The 23,863-nt window shown below is 41.3% G+C and overlaps 1 protein-coding gene and 1 long non-coding RNA gene across 6 annotated transcripts in view; both read right to left on the bottom strand.

Moving 5' to 3' along the window:
- Window positions 1-2,583: 2,583 nt before the first annotated feature.
- On the bottom strand, window positions 2,584-14,257 carry LOC116988227. Its single transcript, XR_004415887.1, has 3 exons — window positions 14,243-14,257; window positions 5,230-5,231; window positions 2,584-2,678 (listed from the first exon to the last, which is right to left on the bottom strand). It is a non-coding gene; the product is annotated as an uncharacterized LOC116988227 (long non-coding RNA).
- A 3,834-nt stretch (window positions 14,258-18,091) lies between these two features.
- larp4b (La ribonucleoprotein 4B) overlaps window positions 18,092-23,863 on the bottom strand; it is a 105,827-nt gene continuing 100,055 nt past the window's right edge. For all 5 annotated transcript variants that reach the window (XM_033044760.1, XM_033044774.1, XM_033044747.1 and 2 more), the window contains one exon: window positions 18,092-22,207. In XM_033044760.1, coding sequence (XP_032900651.1) covers window positions 21,914-22,207 — 294 coding nt within the window. In that variant the 3' untranslated portion in view covers window positions 18,092-21,913. The remainder of the gene's footprint in view (window positions 22,208-23,863) is intronic.

The raw sequence follows: 23,863 nt of genomic DNA on the forward strand, positions 1-23,863 counted from the left end.
AACAAACCATGCTCACACCTTCCAGCAATTGGTTAAATGAAAAATGGGAGCCGTCTGCAACCAGGAACACTAATAAAAAATCTCATCTGTCCACCAATGGGAAACATAGTGCACTCTCTTGAGGTTTGCATGAGCTTTATTTGTAAAGCGATATGAAAAGAACTGTTGTGGATCTCATACCAGTGACCTTACGTGGATGATAAATAAAGGAAATGCGGATGTTAAATAAGGAAATACTATCAGCAGAAAGGCAGACACCACCCAGGCTGGACAAATAACCATTTTTCTCATTACTGGATCAGTGCCATGGAATGCACACCTCAACGGCTGGTGCAGCAACACTCCATGACATATGGTCGTACGAGAGGTCATATCACATTCACATGACAATCTGGCATGGTCCATAAATGTAACACTGTCTGCGTCAACTTTAACTGTGCAATTAAAGAACCGTGTGTTTATTTTGCAAAATAAAACACTTCTTAATAGGTATGTTTTTTGTGCATATTTAACATTGTCGAAAGCTGCATAAAGTAGAAACAAGGAACTGCACATTAGAGTTTAGAGATAAGAGCATGGAATAACACTTCCCCATCCTACAAACTAAGGGCAAATGACAGAAGCCAATTAACTTACAAACCTGAGGGTAGACAAAAATGCTGGAGAAACTCAGCGGGTGAGGCAGCATGTTTAAGAAGGAACTGCAGATGCTGGAAAATCGAAGGTAACAAAAATGCTGGAGAAACTCAGCGGGTGCAGCAGCATCTATGGTGCGAAGGAAATAGGCAACGTTTCGGGCCACAACCCTTCTTCAGACTGATGTGGGGAGGGGGGGGGGGGGTTGGAAGAATAAGGGAAGAGGTGGTGACTCTACTCTCACTCCCTATCCCCCCCCCACTCGTAACAAGGGCAGAGTCCCCCTTGTCCTCACCTTCCACCCTTCACGTACAACAAATAATACTCCGTCATTTACTTGCCACATCTTCATGTCATATGCTAAGAAAATGGAGAAGCTGGGCTTGTACACTCTGGAGTTTAGAAGGATGAGAGGTGATCTCATTGAAACATACAAGATTGTTAAGGACTTGGACACGCTAGAGGCAGGAAACATGTTCCCGATGTTGGGGGAGTCCAGAACCAGGGGCCACAGTTTAAGAATATAGAGTAAGCCATTTAGAACGGAGACGAGGAAACACTTTCTCACAGAGCGGTGAGTCTGTGGAATTCTCTGCCTCAGAGGGCGGTGGAGGCAGGTTCTCTGGATGCTTTCAAGAAAGAGCTAGATAGGGATCACATTGAATGGCGGTGCTGGCTCGAACGGCCTACTCCTGCACCTATTATCTATTGTCTTTTCTATGCCCCCACTGATTTTATAAATCTCTATAAGATCACCCCCAAGTCTCCTACACACCATGGAAAAGAGACCAGACAATCCTATCCAACCTCTTCTTATAACTCAATCTTACAGACCCAGTAACATACTCGTAAATGTTTTTTGCACCATTTCCAATTTAATGCCGTCCTTCCTAAAGCAGGGCAACCAGAACACTACAGTACTCCAAATGTGGCCATGTATTTACTCCTTTATCAGTCAATGAGGTCCCTTCAAAAGCAGAATGGAACTGAACCAAAATGCAAAACATCAGCTTATCCAAAATCTTTCCATTATCCGCAGAGCTGCTACTTTTTTAAAATATAAAAATACTGCCCATTTCACTAAGAACAAGGGCATCAAAGTTGTTGTCCATGCCGGGCTCAACAACTTACCAGTCCTCCAGTCCCCATAAAGTCCAGCTCACTTGACATTGGCCTTACACACTGGAATTTAAGGCCACAGCTTCAATAATTTTGCACTATCATCATTGCAACAGGTTAAGCCCTGTTTTCTGATCCCTCTTGTTATTCTTCTAGTTTATTTTGCAACTCTGCCCGTTCAATCTGCTCTCTGGAACAGCATCCTTAAATTGCCGTACCTTTTTTAACAGTGAAGTGATCTAAACAAGCTCCCTTAAATCTTCCATTTTCTTTAAACTACTGTAAAGTATCTTGGGATATTCCTTGCAATGAGTACTTTTACAAAAGAGCTGCCATCATAAAGCAATTAAGTATTTTATTGGGTTTTGTTTCCGTTGCAACATAGGAAACATTGCTTAGATACAGGGTCCCTTAAACAGAATTGAAATAAAGTACCAAATAGTCTATTGCAGATGATCAAATATTGGCAGGGCAAATAATACAATTAATACAATGTATTACATCCACCTGAATGGCAGCAGGATCTGTGTTTGATTTCAAACATAAAATGTCAAAGAACACTCCCTCAGCACTGAATTAAAATGCTTAGGTTGTACGGCAACTTGTACAATCTAACTTGGAACCCAGGATGCTAACGCCAACTTAGACTAACAAAATAGGAATTGTACGCTGAGGTCCACAGGGAAGGATGCCATGTACCAACTTTAGCAAAGATTTGACAAGGTCCCAGATAGTTGGCTGGGCTGGAAGGTTAAATCACCGGGATATAGATTACATGGGATCAAGGTGAGGGAGCAAAGAGGATAGAAAATTGGCTTGGTGGAATAAATCAGAGGGGGTAATGGAGGGTTGTTTTTCACATTGGAGCCTTGTAATCAGTGATGTGCACAGGGATTGATGCTGGGCCCACTGTTGCTTGTCATCTACATTAACAATTTGGATAATATTGTTGGTAACATGGTTAGTAGGTTTGTGGATATACTAAAAGTGGTGGTAGAGTGGACAGTCTAAGGCCATTGAAAAACACAGGATCTAGATGAACTGGAGGGTGGCCCAAGAAATGGCAGAATGAATTCAACTCCGACAAGTGCAAAGTGTTGCATTTTGGCAAGTTAACCTAGGGCAGGACTTGCACAGTAAATCGTAGAGGCCAGGAGAACAGAGGAAGACACATAGAAAAGCAGCAGACAAGTTAACCATCTGCATGGAGTTACAACTAATTCCTAAGTGGACTTAGCATTCATCACCTTATCTCAAGCTGCTAAAATTCTAGAACAAGCCAAGAGTTTACTTCAGACTTCAGAGACACAGCGTGGGCGCAGGCCCTTCAGCCCACCAAGTCCGTACTGACCAGCGAGGACCCTCGTACACAAGCTACTATCGTACACATGCAGGACAATTTACAATGAGCCAATTAACCTACAAACATGCACGACTTGAGTGTGGGAGGAAAGCAGAGCACCTGGAGAAAACCCAAGCCATTACGGGGAGAATATACAAACTCCCAAGAAACAACACCCAATGTCAGGATCAAACCCGGGTTTCTGACGCTGCAAGGCAGCAAATCCACCGCTGCGCCACTATGGCGCCAGAACAAGTTTATTTCTGAATGAATAGCGGAAATATTACTTCCCTTTTACAAATGAACCATACATCAATTTCTCTAATTTTACATCTGGGATGACATTCATTTTTCAGCCCACCAAGAACATCTGAAAAAAGGATGAATGTGCACCAAGAAAATACTAAAAACTATGAAGAACCAGCAAACCTTCAGCTGAAAGGTGAAGTAAAGCACACTTGTGCCAGGACCGCGGGCCTTTATGGCTAGGGTTTAAGACCAACATTTTTTAAAATCCTGACTTGAAGGATACAGGATGGCATGTATACTCTTGTATACTAACTCAGTGTGGTCTACACTCTTGTACTTCGTATGATTGTGCGTAGTGCAGAGTGGGATTTGTCACTGGAATGTGTGCAAAAAGCAAACTTGACTGCTCACTCGAGTACATGTGACAATAAAGTACCATTGAACCATTGCACAGATGCAGGCAGCAACAGCAAGAAACAGAGCTGGGGAGTGGTACTGGAGAAAGTTTGGAATAGGGAATGTTACCACGACACCAATGATAAGACAGGCCCTCAGCTAAGACTAGAGCCCTTGGTACACGTTTGATATGTAGGAAGTGAGACGAGTCAAAAGAAAAGTTGCTCAGTGTAAGGAGGAACTGCAGATGCTGGTTATACACCGAAGATAGACAAAATGCTGGAGTAACTCCGTGGGACAGGCAACATCTCTGGAGAGAAGAAATGGGTGATGTTTCGGGTCGAGACCTTTCTTCAGACTGTAAGATCAAGTTCAGCCAGGCAGATGCCAGCGTTAGTAGAGGGGAGTTGGCTGGTTGCAGAAAGATGGAGTACTTTAAAGACTTCCAGATTGGGGGTTGGAGATATGTATATACCGATGGAGGCCGGTAGAATCAGTGGTTGTCAAAATGACAGAGAACATACTTGGCACTCCGGATATCGATTGTAAGGGACTAGACAAGGGGAGACAGGATGGAGTTGAGGCAATTGCAGATTGGGGGAGGAGCAGACAAACACTGCGCCTACATCAGTCCTGAATGCTGTTCAACCCGAAAAGTCAACCATTCTTTTCTACCCAAGGAGGCTGCTCCACCTGCTGAGTTACTCCAGGAGATTGGAGGCGCAAGGAGCTTCAGAAGCTGCTTTACCATGGGAAACTCCTAGAGATCGTTATGGAATCATAGTGCTATGCAGAAAAGAAACTTCGGCCCACCTTGTCCATGCCAAGAAAGTTGGCACACTGGCCTAGTCCCATTTGTCTGCATTAAGCCCATAACCATTGAAACCCTTCCTATCCATATATCAGTTCAATTGTCTTTAAAGTCATAATTGCACCAGCTATTAATAGCTTTGTCTGGCAGCTCATTCCAGCTACTGAGTGGAAAGGTTGCCCGAGGTCCCACTTAACACAAGAGAGGATTTAAGTCTATTCCCTCATTTTAGAATCGTGTACCAGGAAAAAAAAACCCCGTGGTGTTCACTTTATATTTGCCCCTCAATCTTTTGCAGATCAGGACATCTTTCCTCCAAAAACAGTCGCAGTCTATCCAACCTCTTTGTATAACTCAAGCCTGCAAGTCCAGATGAATCTCTTCTGCACTTAAAAAAAAAGTAATGACTTGCTTCCTATAGCAGGCTGATCAGAACTGTACGCAGTTCCTTTGCTTCAGATCCCAACGACTGCAGTCTCTTGTGTTTCCATTTATTATTAATAATTGCTTTACTTCAGGTGATATCCATTTGGTTCAGTGGCTGCACAAACCAATCCATTTCAAAATCTATATGAGATCTAATCCAGTGACAGAACTGCTGCCTCAAAGCTCCAGCAAGCCAGACTTAAACCTGACCTCAGGTACTGTCAGGGAGGAGTTTGCATGTTCTTCCTACGTCTGCATGGGTTGAGGTAAATTGTCTGCTGGTGAAAGGCAAATCTGGCGGGATCTCATTGAAACTTACAGAATAATGAAAGGCATAGATAGAATGGATATGGAAAGGATGTTTCCACTGGTGGGAGGGTCACGGACTAGAGGTCAAAGCGGGGCTTGTTTCAGCAGAGGCCCAGGAGCCGTTGGTGAGGGAGGAGCGACCTCCGTGCGGTGAGTTAAAAACCCCATTGCGGGGCTTGTTTCAGCAGAGGCCCAGGAGCCGTTGGTGAGGGAGGAGCGACGTCCGTGCGGTGAGTGTAAAACCCATCGCGGGGCTTGTCTCAACAGAGGCCCAGGAGCCATTACAGAGGGAGGAGCAAAAATCTGCAACGTTCCATTCGCAGATCACACTTCAAATGAAGGGGGCTGGTGGAAGCCTCTGATTGGTCGAACGGACTAGAGGAAGCAGCCGTTACAGGACTAGAGGAAGCAGCTGATTGGCTTGTATCCCGGGTAAGGCTTTATTGTATTGGGTTAAGGGGGAGAATGAGGGCCAGGGCAGTTTACTGTTCTGGATGTCAGATGTGGGAGGTCATGGAGTCTGAGTGCCCTCCAGACGTCCACATCTGTGCCAGGTGTGTCGAGATGGGGCTCCTAAGGGACCGTGTTAGGAACCTGGAACAGCAACTCGATGACCTGTCTGCTCAGGGAGAGCGAGGAGGTCATAGAAAGGAGTTACAGGGAGGTGGTCACTCCAAGACCACGGGAGACAGAAAACTGGGTCACAGTTAGGAAGGGCAACGGGCAGAGGCAGGGACTGGTGAGTACCCCGGTGCCTGTACACCTTGAAAATAAGTACTCATGTTTGAGTAAGGGTGGGGGAGACAGCCTACCTGGGGGCAGCGACAGCAGCCGGGCCTCTGGCACAAAGACCGGTCCTGTTGCTCAGAAGGGTAAGGAAAAGAAGAGGAAGGCAATTGTAATAGGGGACTATAGTCAGGGGGTCGGATAGGCAATTCTGTGGACGCAGACAGGAGACCCGGATGGTAGTTTGCCTCCCTGGTGCCAGGGTCAGGGATGTGTCTGAACGTGTCCAAGAAATCCTGAAATGGGAGGGAGAGGAGCCTGAGGTTGTGGTACATATAGGCACCAACGACATAGGTAAAAAAAGAGAAGAGGTCCTGAAAGAAGAATTTAGGGAGTTAGGTAGAGAGTTAAGGAGAAGGACTGCAAAGGTAACAATCTCAGGATTACTGCCTGTGCCACGCGACAGTGAGAGTAGGAATGGAGCGAGGTGGAGGATAAATGAGTGGATGAGGGACTGGTGCAGTGGGTATGGATTCAAGTTTCTGGATCATTGGGACCTCTTTTGGGGAAGGTGCGACCTGTACAGAAAGGACGGGTTGCACTTGAACTCGAGGGGGACCAATATCCTGGCGGGGAGATTTGCAAAGGCTACTGGGGAGACTTTAAACTAGTATGGTTGGGGGGAGGGACTCAAATTGGGAAAGCTAGCAGTCAGTGTGTGAGGCAGGAGGCAGAGAATGGTAGCACACTGACCCAAAATGTAGGGGAGAGAGAAGAAAAAGACAATAAACAGAGAATAAGAGAGGGTGAGTTTCTTAAATGTGTATATTTTAATGCTAGGAGCATTGTAAGAAAGGTGAATGAACTTAGAGCCTGGATTGACACCTGGAAGTATGATGTTGTGGCGATCAGTGAAACATGGTTGCAGGAGGGCTGTGATTGGAAACTAAATATTCCAGGATTTCGTTGCTTCAGGTGTGATAGAATTGGAGGGGCAAGAGGTGGAGGTGTTACATTGCTTATCAGGGAAGATATTACAGCAGTGCTTTGGCAGGATAGATTAGAGGGCTCGTCTAGGGAGGCTATTTGGGTGGAACTGAGAAATGGGAAAGGGGTAGCAACACTTATAGGGTTGTATTATAGACCGCCAAATGGGGAGCGAGAATTGGAAGAGCAAATATGTAAGGAGATTGCAGATATTAGTAGTAAGCACAAGGTAGTGATTGTGGGAGATTTCGATTTTCCACACATAGACTGGGAAACACATTCTGTAAATGGGCTGGATGGGTTGGAGTTTGTAAAATGTGTGCAGGATAGTGTTTTGCAGCAATACATAGAAGTACCTACTAGAGAAGGGGCGGTGCTGGACCTCCTGTTAGGAAATGAGACGGGTCAGGTGGCAGAGGTATGCGTTGGGGAACAGTTCGGGACCAGTGATCACAATACCATTAGTTTCAATATAATTATGGAGAGGGTCAGAACTGGACCTGGGGTTGAGATTTTTGATTGGAGAAAGGCTAACTTTGAGGAGATGCGAAAGGATTTAAAGGGAGTAAATTGGGACAGTTTGTTTTATAGGAAAGATGTGGAAGAGAAATGGAGTACATTTAAAGGTGAAATTTTAAGAGTACAGAATCTTTATGTCCCTGTTCGGTTGAAAGGAAATAGTAAAAATTGGAAAGAACCATGGTTTTCAAGGGAAATTGGATACTTGGCTCAGAAAAAGAGAGATCTACAATAATTATAGGCAGCATGGAGTAAATGAGGTGCCCAAGTATAAAGAATGTAAAAAGAATCTTAAGAAAGAAATTAGAAAATCTAAAAGAAGATATGAGGTTGCTTTGGCAAGTAAGGTGAAAGTAAATCCAAAGGGTTTCTACAGCTATATTAATAGCAAAAGGATAACGAGGGATAAAATTGGTCCATTAGAGAGTCAGAGTGGACAGCTATCTGCAGAGCCAAAAGAGATGGGGGAGATATTGAACAGTTTATTTTCTTTGGTATTCACCAAGGAGAAGGATATTGAATTATGTGAGGTAAGGGAAACAAGTAGAGTAGCTATGGAAACTATGAGATTCAAAGAAGAGGAAGTACTGACACTTTTGAGAAATATAAAAGTGGATAAGTCTCCAGGTCCGGACAGGATATTCCCTAGGACATTGAGGGAAGTTAGTGTAGAAATAGCAGGGGCTATGACAGATATATTTCAAATGTCATTAGAAACGGGAATAGTACCGGAGGATTGGCGTACTGCGCATGTTGTTCCATTGTTTAAAAAGGGGTCTAAGAGTAAACCTAGCAATTATAGACCTGTTAGTTTGACGTTAGTGGTGGGCAAATTAATGGAAAGGATATATAAGCATCTGGATAAACAGGGTCTGATTAGGAACAGTCAACATGGATTTGTGCCTGGAAGGTCATGTTTCACTAATCTTCTTAAATTTTTTGAAGAGGTTACTCGGGAAATTGATGAGGGTAAAGCAGTGGATGTTGTATATATGGATTTCAGTAAGGCCTTTGACAAGGTTCCTCATGGAAGGTTGGTTAAGAAGGTTCAATTGTTGGGTATTAATGGTGGAGTAGCAAGATGAATTCAACAGTGGCTGAATGGGAGATGCCAAAGAGTAATGGTGGATGGTTGCTTGTCAGGTTGGAGGCCAGTGACTAGTGGGGTGCCACAGGGATCTGTGTTGGGTCCACTGTTGTTGTCATGTACATCAAAGATCTGGATGATGGTGTGGTAAATTGGATTAGTAAGTATGCAGATGATACTAAGATAGGTGGGGTTGTGGATAATGAAGTAGATTTTCAAAGTCTACAGAGAGATTTATGCCAGTTGGAAGAGTGGGCTGAAAGATGGCAGATGGAGTTTAATGCTGATAAGTGTGAGGTGCTACATCTTGGCAGGACAAATCAATAGGACGTACATGGTAAATGGTAGGGAATTGAAGAATGCAGGTGAACAGAGGGATCTGGGAATAACTGTGCACAGTTCCCTGAAAGTAGAATCTCATGTAGATAGGGTGGTAAAGAAAGCTTTTGGTGTGCTGGCCTTTATAAATCAGAGCATTGAGTATAGAAGTTGGGATGTAATGTTAAAATTGTACAAGGCATTGGTGAGGCCAATTCTGGAGTATGGTGTACAATTTTGGTCGCCTAATTATAGGAAGGATGTCAACAAAATAGAGAGAGTACAGAGATTTACTAGAATGTTGCCTGGGTTTCAGCAACTAAGTTACAGAGAAAGGTTGAACAAGTTAGGGCGTTATTCTTTGGAGTGCAGAAGGTTAAGGGGGGACTTGATAGAGGTCTTTAAAATGATGAGAGGGATAGACAGAGTTGACGTGGATAAGCTTTTCCCACTGAGAGTAGGGAAGATTCAAACAAGGGGACATGACTTGAGAATTAAGGGACTGAAGTTTAGGGGTAACATGAGGGGGAACTTCTTTACTCAGAGAGTGGTGGCTGTGTGGAATGAGCTTCCAGTGAAGGTGGTGGAGGCAGGTTCGTTTTTATTAATTCTATTTAATTTTAATTAATTCTAAAAGTGTTGACGGTGGATATGCAATGGAAGACATTTAAAGACTGCATGGATGAACTACAAAAATTGTTCATCCCAGTTTGGCAAAAGAATAAATCAGGGAAGGTGGTACATCCGTGGATAACAAGGGAAATCAGGGATAGTATCAAAGCGAAGGATGATGCGTACAAATCAGCCAGAAAAAGCAGCATACCGGAGGACTGGGAGAAATTCAGAGACCAGCAGTGGAGGACAAAGTGCTTAATTAGGAAAGGAAAAATAGATTATGAAAGAAAACTGGCAGGGAACATAAAAACTGACTGCAAAAGTTTTTATAGATATGTGACAAGAAAGAGTAGTTAAAACAAATGTAGGTCCCTTGCAGTCAGAAACAGGTGAGATGATCATGGGGAACAAGGATATGGCGGACCAATTGAATAACTACTTTGGTTCCGTCTTCACTAAGGAAGACATAAATAATCTGCCGGAAATAGCAGGGGACCGCGGGTCAAAGGAGTTGGAGGAATTGAGTGAAATCCAGGTTAGCCGGGAAGTGGTGTTGGGTAAATTGAATGGATTAAAGGCCGATAAATCCCCAGGGCCAGATAGGCTGCATCCCAGAGTACTTAAGGAAGTAGCTCCAGAAATAGTGGATGCATTAGTAATAATCTTTCAAAACTCTTTAGATTCTGGAGTAGTTCCTGAGGATTGGCGGGTAGCAAACGTAACCCCACTTTTTAAGAAGGGAGGGAGAAAGAAAACGGGGAATTACAGACCAGTTAGTCTAACATCGGTAGTGGGGAAACTGCTAGAGTCAGTTATTAAAGATGGGATGGCAGCACATTTGGAAAGTGGTAAAATCATTGGACAAAGTCAGCATGGATTTACAAAAGGTAAATCATGTCTGACGAATCTTATAGAATTTTTCGAGGATGTAACTAGTAGCGTGGATAGGGGAGAACCAGTGGATGTGGTGTATCTGGACTTCCAGAAGGCTTTCGACAAGGTCCCACATAAGAGATTAGTATACAAACTTAAGGCACACGGCATTGGGGGTTCAGTATTGATGTGGATAGAGAACTGGCTGGCAAACAGGAAGCAAAGAGTAGGAGTAAACGGGTCCTTTTCACAATGGCAGGCAGTGACTAGTGGGGTACCGCAAGGCTCCGTGCTGGGACCCCAGCTATTTACAATATATATTAATGATCTGGATGAGGGAATTGAAGGCAATATCTCCATGTTTGCGGATGACACTAAGCTGGGGGGCAGTGTTAGCTGTGAGGAGGATGCTAGGAGACTGCAAGGTGACTTGGATAGGCTGGGTGAGTGGGCAAATGTTTGGCAGATGCAGTATAATGTGGATAAATGTGAGGTTATCAGTTTTGGTGGCAAAAATAGGAAAGCAGACTATTATCTAAATGGTGGCCGACTAGGAAAAGGGGAGATGCAGGGAGACCTGGGTGTCATGGTACACCAGTCATTGAAAGTAGGCATGCAGGTGCAGCAGGCAGTGAAGAAAGCGAATGGTATGTTAGCTTTCATAGCAAAAGGATTTGAGTATAGGAGCAGGGAGGTTCTACTGCAGTTGTACAGGGTCTTGGTGAGACCACACCTGGAGTATTGCGTACAGTTTTGGTCTCCAAATCTGAGGAAGGACATTATTGCCATACAGGGAGTGCAGAGGTTCACCAGACTGATTCCTGGGATGTCAGGACTGTCTTATGAAGAAAGACTGTATAGACTTGGTTTATACTCTCTAGAATTTAGGAGATTGAGAGGGGATCTTATAGAAACTTACAAAATTCTTAAGTGGTTGGACAGGCTAGATGCAGGAAGATTGCTCCCGATGTTGGGGAAGTCCAGGACAAGGGGTCACAGCTTAAGGATAAGGGGGAAATCCTTTAAAACCGAGATAAGAACTTTTTTCACACAGAGTGGTGAATCTCTGGAACTCTCTGCCACAGAGGGTAGTCGAGGCCAGTTCATTGGCTATATTTAAGAGGGAGTTAGATGTGGCCCTTGTGGCTAAGGGGATCAGGGGGTATGGAGAGAAGGCAGGTACAGGATACTGAGTTGGATGATCAGCCATGATCATATTGAATGGCGGTGCAGGCTCGAAGGGCCGAATGGCCTACTCCTGCACCTAATTTCTATGTTTCTATCATTTAAAAATAAATTGGATAGTTATATGGACGGGAAAGGAATGGAGGGTTATGGTCTGAGCGCAGGTATATGGGACTAGTGGAGAATACGTGTTCGGCACGGACTAGAAGGGTCGAGATGGCCTGTTTCCGTGCTGTAATTGTTATATGGTTATATGGTTAAAGGCTCAGAATTAAAGGGTGCTATTTTAGAAAGGTGGTGATGAGGATCTTCTTTAGTCAGAGGGTAGTTAATCTGTGGAACTCATTACCACAGAGAGCTGTGGAAGGCAAGTCAGTCGATATTTTTAAGGCAGAGATAGACAAATTCTTGATTAGAATGGGTGTCAAGGGTTACGGGGAAATGGCAGGAAAATTGGATCAGGAGGCCGAGATCAGCCATGATTGAATGGTGGAGTAGACTCGATGGGCCGAATTACCTAATTCTACTCCTGTAACTTGTGATCGGAGTTGATGGGAAGGTGGCAAGGAGTAAATAAAATGGAATGTGTGCTTGATAATCAGTATGGCCTAAATGGGCTGAAGGACCTGTGTGGCTGTGACTGAAACCAATAGTTGAAGCGACTTTAATGAGAAGAATGTTGATCAAAAAAGTGACGCAGCTGAGATTACCCATTGGCAACAGTAGGGGTGCGCTAATCCTCCCCTGAACTTTCCTGATCCCTATCCAAAGGGTTTGGCTGAAAAACATGGTTAATAAGAATATGAGCCATGCTGGCATTGACTATTGTGTCGCTCCTAAGCTCAGTGATTTGGCAGCCTGCCATCACTCATTGTTGAGGGTCCTGAAAAGTAAAGGAACACAAAAGGAGAGAAAAAATAATAATAATAATCAAAGGATTGGTCAGAACTTATTTCAACCTGCAAGTGGATGTCAAGGGTCGAATTGATTAAAAAAAAATGTTCAGTAAAGTATGAAATGGAAATGATTGTTGAAAAGCCACTTGTATTTTTTATTTTTTTTTAATGGATAGGCGATAAATGCAGCTTCTTGGAAATTAGTTATTTCTCGAGCTCTTGGCTGATAAACATTCACATTTCCCATCAAGCAGGTTCCGAGCACCCCCTACTGGCTCTTCACGGGAAACATCTGTGCAAAGCATTGTACAATTATCCAGGAATTCTGACCCAGAAGCATATCAATTCATAACTGCAAAACGGTAAAACTGACAAACATTATGATGATCACATAGCCTGTGCCAAAATAGGAAATAGTGACTTTAAAAAAAAATAATTCTAAGAACATGGAATACAGCACAGGAAAAGGCCTAACATGATATTAAGTTAAACTAATCTCCTCTGCCTGTGTGTGATCCTTATTCCTCCATTCCCTGCATACCCATTTGCCTATTCAATACTCAAATACCACTACCACCCATGGAAGTGTGTTCCAGTCATCCACCATTCTGTATTAAAAAAACCCATATCTTTAAACTTTGACAGTCTCACTTTAAAGCTATGCCCTCTACTCTTTGCCAGTCATGCCCACTTCAAAGCTTTGAAAATTAAACTGAGGGAAGTTAATAAAGCATCCAAGAGATTTCAATTTAACTGGCTACGATAGCTCAGGTAGCATATCTGAAAAGAAAACCTCCCACAGACACTCAGGCAATTAGAGAGCACTTTCGAGGGATGGATGATCAGATTAGCATTTCATATCATGACCTGGGAGATGTTACAGATGAACAAGTTCGGGAACAGAGCCAAGAATATGGAGAAAGATGAAATGGGACTGGCGCAAAACAAGGAACAATGACAGAATGGGCAAAATGAAACAGCAATGCGAAATAAAGGGAACACACTCATTTGTACTTTGAATGAAAAGCAAAGCACAAAATATAGGGGCAGGAACATGGTGAAGGGAGGGAAATGACAGAGCTTGAAGATAAAATTGCCAACTCCCAAGTTGTCCAGTTATCTCTTGGAATGATAGCATTATGTTCCCCTCACGCCGCTACCCTTAGACTTTAGAGATACAGCGCGGAAACATGCATTCGGCCCACCGAGTCTGCGCCAACCAATGATCTCTCCATACACTAGCACTATTCTATACATGAGGGCAATTTACAATTTTACCAGTGCCAATGAACCTACAAAAGTCTTAAGTGTGAGAGGAAACCAGAGCACCCAGAGAAAACCCAGTTACAGGGAGAACATGCAAACTCCATACAGATAACACTCGTAGTTAGGATCAAACTTGGGTCTTTTGCACTGTAAGGCAGCAACTCTACCACTGTGCCATTTTGCCACCCCATACCCTTTGAATTTCCCATTGCCCCAGCCAGTGTCCGCTCACTGGGATCTCAACTGCCACCATAGAAGTCTCGGGCTAGTTTTAACAGAGAATCCCAGCTACGTGATGTTAATTTCATATCGATCATCAGTTTAAGCATAGAAAAATATATTTTAAAATACATTGATTGTGATTGTAGATGACTGCAATGGATCAGTGCATGGCTGTTGGGTTGCAGCTTCAGGGTTTATAAGATTGTTCCAGATTTTATGATTACTGATTTGGACATAGGATACACATGACTCACTTAAACACATCATTGATTTCCTGTTAATGTTTACAAATGCAAGCTGAAAACCTAGCTATTGAAAGTAGTTTCTTCCACACTGGGGTTCCTCCCATACCTTTGGTTCCCAATCATCTGTGTGAATGGATTCCTGGATATCTTTCACTGTAAGCAGCACAGCTAGTGCCCTCCATAATGTTTGGGACAAAGATCCATCATTCATTTATTTTCCTGTGTACTCCACGATTTGAGATTTGTAATAGGAAAAAAAACACATTGCCAGATTTTAATAACAGCAATTTTTATACTTTTTGGCTTCATGTAGAAATTACAGCAGTGTTTATACATGACTTGGCCCCTCAAGACATTTTTTTAGCTTTGAAAATCTTCTTTGTTGCTTTAGAAGTATGTTTGGGATCATTGTCTCGCTGTAGAATGAACCACCGGCCAATGAGTTTTGAGGCATTTGTTTGAACTTGAGCAGATAGGATGTGTCTATACGCTTCAGGATTCATTATGCTACTACCATCAGCAGCTGTATCATCAATGAAGATAAGTGAGCCAGTACCTTCAGCAGCCATACATGCCCAGGCCATAACACCCCCGCCACCGTGTTTTACAGATGAGGTGGTATGCTTTGGATCTTGGGCAGTTCGTGTTCTCCTCCATACTTTTCTCTTGCCTTCACTCTGATAAGTTAATCGTCGTCTCATCTGTCCACAAGACCTTTTTCCAGAACTGTGGTTGCACTTTTAAGTTCTTCATAGCAAACTGTAACATGGCCATCCTATTTTTGGGGCTAATCAGTGGTTTGCATCTTGCAGTGTAGCCTCGGTATTTCTGTTCATGAAGTCTTCTGCGGACAGTGGTCATTGACAAATCCACACCCGACTCCTGAAGAGTGTTTCTGATCAGTCAGACAGGTGTTTGGGGATTTTTTAAATTATAGAGAGAATTCTTCTGTCATTAGCTGTGGAGGTCTTCCTTGGCCTGCCAGCCCCTTTGTGATTAGTAAGCTCACCAGTGCTCTCTTTCTTCTTAATGTTCCAAACAGTTGATTTTGGAAAGCCTAAGGTTTGGCTGATGTCTCTAAGTTTTATTCTGGTTTCTCAGTCTCATAATGGCTTCTTTGACTTTCATTGGCACAACTTCGGTCCTCGTGTTGAGTAACAGTAATAAAAGTTTCCAAAGGTGATGGAAAGACTAGGTGCTGAGCTCTCTTATACCTGCATTAAGGAGGCAATTATTACACATTTTAGCAATTACAAACACCTGTGAACCCATGTGTCCTAAACATTATGGTGCCATAAAATTTGGGGGGTGAGGGGTGGGGGGGGTGACTGTGTATAAACAGTTGTAATTTCTACATGCTGAAACCAAAATGTATAAAAATACCCTTTATTAAAATCTGACAATGTGCACTTTAACCACGTGATTTTTTTTCTATTACAAACCTCAAATTGTGTAGTGCAGAGGCAAATAAATAAATGATGGGTCTTTGTCACAAACATTATGGAGGGCACCGTAATAAACGTACTGCCTCACAGCTCCCGTGATCTTCTGCATGAGGTCCATGGAGTTTAAGTGATTGCATACCTGCCCTCCTGATACCTCTCTTCCTCCCACATTACCGAAGAAGCATTGGATCAGTAGGTTAATTGGCTGCCCTAAATTGTTTGTGTGCGTCAAGTTGATGGAACATGGGGAAAATACTTATACGGACAATTAGTGGAAATGGATTGTTCTGTGAGCCACTATCGGCTTGATGGGCTAAAACGGCCTTGTTGTATGTTGAGGAAATATGTTGATCTTAGCATGAAACTACGCAACACTTAAACATGGGGATCAAATCTCCATATGGCGATAATAGTAATAGTTGCAAAGAACAATAAATCCGACCTCGTCAATTATGCACATCCCACAAATAAATCATCTTGTCATGCTGCTAGTAGGGGGAAAAGAAAGAAAATCTGCTCATTGGCCAGTCTGTGCCAGCCATCAAGTAGATTTTGCTGTCCCTACATACCTATAAACTGCATGAAAAATTGCCTCTGCTCTCTTCAATCTTTCCCCTACAACTATATGCCAATTTAAAAATGCACGTCTTCAATGACCAGATTTAAAATGCGGATGTTCATGGACAAATCTATTTGTACCTATATTGTTCACAGTTGAACTAGATGCTTAAATGGTAAGAGATGCAGTCACTGTGGCGCAGCGGTTGCTGCCTTACAGCAAAAATGCAGTATTGGAGCCCCGGTACGGGCGCTGTCTGCACGGAGTTTCTACGTTCTCCCCGTGACCTGCGTGGGTTTTCTCCGAGATCTTCGGTTTCCTCCCACATTCCAAAGACGTAAGGGTTTGCAGGTTAATTGGCTTGATCAATGTAAAAAAAAAAAAAAAAATTGTCCAGTATAAAATTGTCCAACTTCCAGTATTGCACCTTCTGAAGAGTCCACCATGGGCAAGGTACAAGATGAAAAGGTAGTTTAAAAAGAATCTTCAACCAATTATTCGGGCCATTTCTACATTCAGTCTGCAAATGAGCATGCAAAAAAAACAGTGATGTGATGCTGTGCATGCGGACATACAAATGGCTGATCTTAAAAGTACTATTTTAAAACCTTACGCTTACATAAAGCAAGCTAGTCCCATGGTCAATTCCCTGCTATGGTTGCCTGGAAACCCATTTATATGTATTTTACATATACTCGCGTGCACATTTTAAATTGAATTGGGTACAAAGCGCTGGAATAACTCAGCGGGTCAGACAACATTTTTGGGGGACATGGGCAGGACCCTTCTTGAGACAGTAGGGGGAGAAAAATACAAAAGAGGTGGAGATGGGTTGGAGGGGCTGTTGTACTATAGCGGAGGAAGCTGGAAGAGAGGTGGTGGCAGGACAAGGTCTGGAAAGTGTTAGGTGGAGGGGGTTGATTGGCAGATGGGTGGACAAAGGATGGAGAAAAAGAGACAAAAGGAGCAAAGTGAAAGCAGCAAAACGTAAAGCCAGAGGGCAGGATATAGGTGGAAGGGGACAGGATTGATTGGTGCAGAATGAATGTATAGTGATGACCAAGGTTTCTGATATTTAATGACATACCAGATGAAGCTCCAATATGGCCAATTGAATCTCTGCCTGTAACTATAAATGTTTTTGCATGTACTGATGACTCCGTTTAACAAATCTTTACCATATGGAAAATTTAGTTCGCAGAGCAAGTTCTTCCATTACATTAGGTTTGGGGAAAAATGATTAAGTGGGAGAAAGATTGAGCTGGGGCTGAAGACAAGATGGATGGTATGAGGAGGCTACACGGGTGGGTATACGTTTTGATAAGTTATGTAAGTGATTGTGTCCAGATTGCCCTGATAAGTTCCTGATTGTGTCAGAAGGAAATTTTGGTTTTGTATTTCTATCAAAGGTGTTGATTCCTTTGGGACTTGGTCTTCTTCTTCGTAGGTAGACAAAAGTGCTGGAGAAACTCAGCAGGTGCGGCAGCATCTATGGAGCAAAGGAAATAGGCTTCTTCTTCGTAGTCATTTACATTTTTAATTAACCAATCTTACTGTTCATTTCAGCTCAGCCAGTTAAAGTCCCAACTAAAATGGGCACGTGGCACTCATGATGACTGAGTTTGCAACCAAAAACATAGTTTTTCTGGGTGGTGGGAGAGAATGTCAATGAGTCTAAAGTGGAAAGCGCAATATATAGGCAAAAACATTTGTTTGTATTTTTACGTTATCGTGCAAAAAAAAAAAAAAAACATCGAAGCCCCAATTTGTAAAAGTTGCAAGAAACAAGATTAAATCAAAGCCTGACCCGTCGATTATTCCTGGGAACACAAATCAATAAGTGGAGGATGAATGAGACCATTTGAGTCATATATTAAACGTTTAATTATTTAGTACAACATATGTGCCAGTCTAAGCGCACCATATTTAGTTGGACCATTGAACAAAAAGTCAACTCATTTCCAAGTTTATAAATATCGTCAATGCAAAACAGCATTCAAGAAACCAGTTTGAATTTGATATTGGGAAAAGAACACCATACACTGACAATCTTCCCTATATAATAAAATGGAAAAATGATCTCTAGAATAACTTCTCAATTTGCTGAAATGATTCTTACTTCAAACATTAATCTTGTGATTGAAGTGTTAATTAGTAAAAAAAATATGAATTTACATCAACATTCCAAAATTTGCCTTAAGGTTTTTCATTTGTCCTCGGCTGTTTACCTTGACGTAGTGGTCCAAATTTATCTTTTATCACCATTTGTTATCAACTACGGCAGAAATTCCATTATTTAATACAGTCAATTTTAAAGCTCAAGAACTTTCGTGCACATTTCGTGCTCACAACTCAAGTGTTCTTTGGGTGCTGAATTACCACAGTCCATTTTGCTCTAATGTAAACCTAAAGTAGCAGAAACACCTAAAATTGCATATCTTTTTACAACATCATATTTATACTGTTGTAAGATAGCATGAAATAGAACAGTTGCAGTGTAGGGATCAATATCATTCATATTGCAGAGAACACTAACACAGGAAATTGATTTTACAATTGCTAACTCAATTTATTTTCAGAAGCTACATTTTCAAAATGAGACAATTTTGCATTGTATGACACAAAGAAAAATTAAATTACCAATAGTTTACATGTAAGCTTGATTCCAGTTTGTATTGCAGCATTTTAAGACAAAACAAAAAACCCTCAATGCTTCCAATATATTTCTCCTCCAAAGCAGGTTCTGTCATTACCTCCCCTCGAATTCTTCAATTGTCCACTGTTAGTGTAATTGGTTACAGTACACAAAATTGCAACAAGCTGAAGTAAATACAGCAACAGGCATCATCATGGCCATCTCCTGCATTTATAAATTGCACTACATGCAGACAGACTAAAGGGGTCGTTATGAATGGCTGCAACAAATAATTGTTCCCAGCTCAGTGACATATCAATTGAACAGTACTATTGTGGCATTCACAATACATTGTGTGGTTTTGATATCTTTATCTATCTTTAATGAGGTGCAACATAAACAGGTAGCTGTTTCATGTTGGTGGACTACCAAATTTTAGTGCTTTATTATCCACTGTTTCCATCATCCTGCCTCAATCACGTTTATGCCAGTGTGCTTTACACAGCAAGCCTCCACAGCCGTGACAGTTAAGCAATTTCAATTTCAGCTGCTGTTATGAAAATAACAGTACCCACACAACTGTCTAATCCGATACAATCAAAATTCCATGCTCTGGTAACAGAAATCAAGTAATTGTGTGCCCTTCACTAAAAAAAAACAGCAAATAATTAATAGTGCACTCACACTTATAGCAGGATGCTGAACATCACAATAAAAATGTACCAGTTGGCTACAAGATAATGAATTGTTTGTTATTAGCAGTTCTCACTGGATGCAGCTGTTGATCACCATACTTTCAGCAGCCAAGTAAATTAACCCACAGTTTACTTTAACCTAATACAAGCCGTCAAACTGCTGCACACACTGGCCCCAGGGGAAAAGAGCGAGCTTAGCAAAAAAAAAAAAAAAAAAAATGCAATGGCACAATTGTTTTGAATTATTTTCAATTATATATATTTTAAATTCAAACATAATTTCATCTTGTTTGGCGTGTGCATTTTTAAACAGTTACCTGAGATGTTAATTATGATTTAAAATAATGATGCAAATTACCAGGCCAAGTCTTAGAACCTGCTTAATTAGTTGTTTATGGGGATGGGCAGAGGAAAGTGAAAGAGGAAAGATAATTAAATGGAAAAAGGCCATTTACCCCTATTGCTGATTTCCCCAACTTCCCCTTTTGCAGTGAGCACAGGATCAGTTTAGCACACCAGAAAAAAAAATCCAGACTACAACACTTAATTTTTTTTGCTACATCCAGCTCAACAGCAACATTGAGGATATGCTAACAATATCAATATTTTATATCAGTTTTTAAAGGTACCTTTTATATGTTCTGATTATTTACAACTGTACAAGCAAAGCACACACTTCCAAGTGCACAAGTTTAATACAGTATTGACTATCTTTGCATTTACAGGGTTTTTAACAATCTGAAAAAAGGATCCCAACTTAAGATCTTTCATAAATTATATTACAAAAAAATGCTATTTACTGCTAGTTTGCACACATCTGATTTACCCAGTCAGACTAGTGACAGTAGATGTAACTGAGTAACCTTATCTTGCCCTTTCCAACCCTCTGGGTCAGTTGAAGCAACATCTAAATCTGTCTCATACAAAAGTTAAGGCAAAGTCATTTTCAAGTTTAAAATGAAATTCAAGTTTCTCATTTTGACACTGGATGGAAATTAACTTATCGCATGAAAAGAACAGTTGTTGAAATAATAATAACCTTTATGGAATAACTTACCCATTTTCTCCTATGACTAGCAAGTTTGTGCCTAGTGCTGTACTGCTTTGTGGAAGCAGTTAAGTTAGTCTGGATTACTATGACCACTAGCCATAGGAATTTGAAAAGCCAATACTCCTGTGTAGCAAAACAAGAAGCATCCACATATCACCTGCAACATTAGTAGAAGGCAGTAGACTCAGTGCACTCGTCCTTCAAAATTATATTTTCTTTTTTTTAAAAATCAGCAACTAATCTAACATTTTACACACAGCAGAGATGAATCGCTATTAGAAAAAAAACTGGCAAGACATAAACATGACAATTCAGGGGAATTCCACTCCAAACTTTAATTCACACCCCATTTCAAGTACTCTGCAAGTACCAAATTAGAAAGGTGCCAGTGTTTTGACTGGGAGTTTTTTATTTAAAAAATCACTTGGAAAAGAGCGTTAAAAATAAACAATTGTCACCACCTATGTTAGAGCACAGAGGTACACAAACCAGTCTTTTGCAGTGATTCATAATCACTATGTGTTACATATTAGACAGTAGCCTGCCCTTAACCAAAAATCAACTGCCCACTCACAGTGCAAAAGTAAACTCACACTTCAAGAACAATGGAAACCGAGCCATAACAGAAAAGAAAAACTCGACAGCATTTTATTCCCTGTTAAATCTACCATCCAGGTTATTACTCCAATTAATTCCCACAAATTCCTAATGGGTTTGAGATTTTTTTTTTGTACTTCAAGCCACTAGCTTCTATATAGAAACAAAAAAATATTTTTTTTTCTATGTCAGCACTTGCACACTGATCACATTCTGCGCTAAATAGATTTGTGGAATAGAAAAACCACCTGCAACACTGCTTAACACCATGAAAGCAGACCCAACGTCTACTGCTCCCCATTTTATCCCTGTGTAATTACAGAAAACAAACCACACTTAACATAAAAGACCACATTCTGGCCCACGGCATAATGTTCAAGCCAGTTTGCCGATCATGGTTCCATTTACTCCCCCCCTGCCTTCAACTGGTAAAAAAATCTTTTCCCAATCTATTACTGAGCAAGAGATTAAGTTACAGTAGACATTACACCATGTTTCACCACATGTTGAAAAGTGGCACCCTAAGGCAAATAGTATTACACTCTCACTCCCAATACAAAAGTGCTTTTTGTTGCCATCAACCACTTTTCCAGCAACCCATTATTTCAACAACCTCTGTGCTCTGATTGGGAGACTTGGGGAGGGGAGGGGGAATTACACTTGAACAGACCAGACCCTTTAATTAATGCACAATTTCTGCACCTTCAGTTGGGTGATTTGGGGGGAGTATGTTGCTCTTTATTGGTACGTTTGTTGATGCCGTGAGGGGGTGTTCTTCGACCCGATTGTCTTCGCTGGTCTCTGGGCTTCCCTGGATTTGTTTTCCCAACAGGTAGGTCTTTGTGTTTAGACTCTTTGTCAACTGGTTCCTCAGGGGCTTTTTTGTCTTCTTTGTTGCTGACTGCAGTGTTGGGTTTCTGCTCCTTCTGTGGCTGTAGTGTTAAAGATTCTTTAGCACTCCTCTGGCATATCTCTGCATAACTCGGCTTTCGAAGTTCCTGCAGAATTGCAAAGCAGAAATTAATTATCTCATGAATGTATTATTTTTGTGCAATTTAAATGCATTAACTAGCAGTATATTCCTTTGAAGCTATTTCCCCCCCCCCCCATCTCCAAATGACTCTCTGATTCTGGGCCAAGGAGAGTCGGCTTGGAGTTCACGGTGGGCTATTTAAGCAAAATTTAGCCATACAGCAGTGAGCCAATCGCTGTTATAACTTTTTCCATGAGATCCATTTAATGCCTTCTGCACTGACAACGCTTACTGACACCCAAGACAGCAAAAATCATTTTAGTAAATAAGAGTCAATAACATTCGATCATAACTTCGCTTATTTATTGTGCCTTGTGCACCAAAATACTTGCTTTATTCATTCTCCATGTACACATCCATCTCCATTTTCCCCCATTTTCTACTTGTTAATTATTTTATTTTGAACTTGTATTGTTCTTATTTTAATGTTATTCATGTGATGCATTCCTAAATTCTCCTAAATACCACTTAAATACACATATGCAGCCAGGTCTTTTCGTAAACCAGGACAAATATTTTATTAGAGTGTATTTTTCAATAAACATTTCACATTGCACGCACTACGTAACTCTTATCAAAAAAGCTTAAACGGCTATGCTAGATACCATGCCGACTCCTCCTATGAGTTTAAGAATGTACTGTTTGGAATCCAGTGATGTGGTGTTTGCCCAAGTAGCTTTAGAGAAACCTATAACGGCTTGGAACTTTCTCTCAACTAGTAGCAATGTTACAAAATTTTGAGAGTTTAAAAATCAAGTCTGTAATTTATCCCATCAGATAAAGCATAAAAATAAGTTTAATTTGACACCTAATTCACTTTCATATCTCAAGTATTTAAAAAGTTATGGCCATTTTCATACTCGGAAATGAGCATCTTGTTCCCTATTGATTTTCTATGGACATAACAAAAAAGTTGTGATCGTGAACAGTCAAAAGCCCATAACTTTCTTAAAAATTAAGAGAACTGAATGACATTTTCAGTTATCATAGATTGAAGCATTCTGAAACAAATATAAAATAATCTTACTTGGATGACCTGAAATTAAAGCATATAATTAGTTAGTTACCTAATTGTAGCTAATTTCAGACTTCAATTACTAGATCTAAACATCTATCCATTTCTTAATAAATGATTAACATTTTTAAATAGCCTAAATGTCCAAATAATATTCACAAATAATTCACAATAAAACATGATTTTTAAATCTCATTTACATTAATTTATAGGCCAAATGGAAGGAATTCAGTGTTCAATTGCTGTAAATAAATGCCCATTTAAATCAGCTTTCCAGTGGGACCCTGTGGAACGCGCTGGTTTAGAACGTTCACATTGTGGTAGATTTGTGCCCCAAATGCCCAGAAAAATACTGCGCGATATAATGGGCCCAAAATGAGCTACTCGCAATATTAAACTTTGTATAAAGGGATCTTTAGAAGCCCTTTTTAATGTAAAAATATACAACCTACCTTCAGTTGACTGCTTTATGAGACCCTGCGGTTGCTGGCGGTCGCGGGTTTAGAGATTGATTTTTAAACTACTATAACTATTATTCAAGGCCTTTAAACCTAATAATAGCTTTTGCGACGGGGTCTTCCAGCGATTTTTCGTTAATAATTAACT

Source organism: Amblyraja radiata, chromosome 2, assembly GCF_010909765.2.
Source record: "Amblyraja radiata isolate CabotCenter1 chromosome 2, sAmbRad1.1.pri, whole genome shotgun sequence".
In the NCBI taxonomy this organism is placed as follows: Eukaryota; Metazoa; Chordata; class Chondrichthyes; order Rajiformes; family Rajidae; genus Amblyraja; species Amblyraja radiata.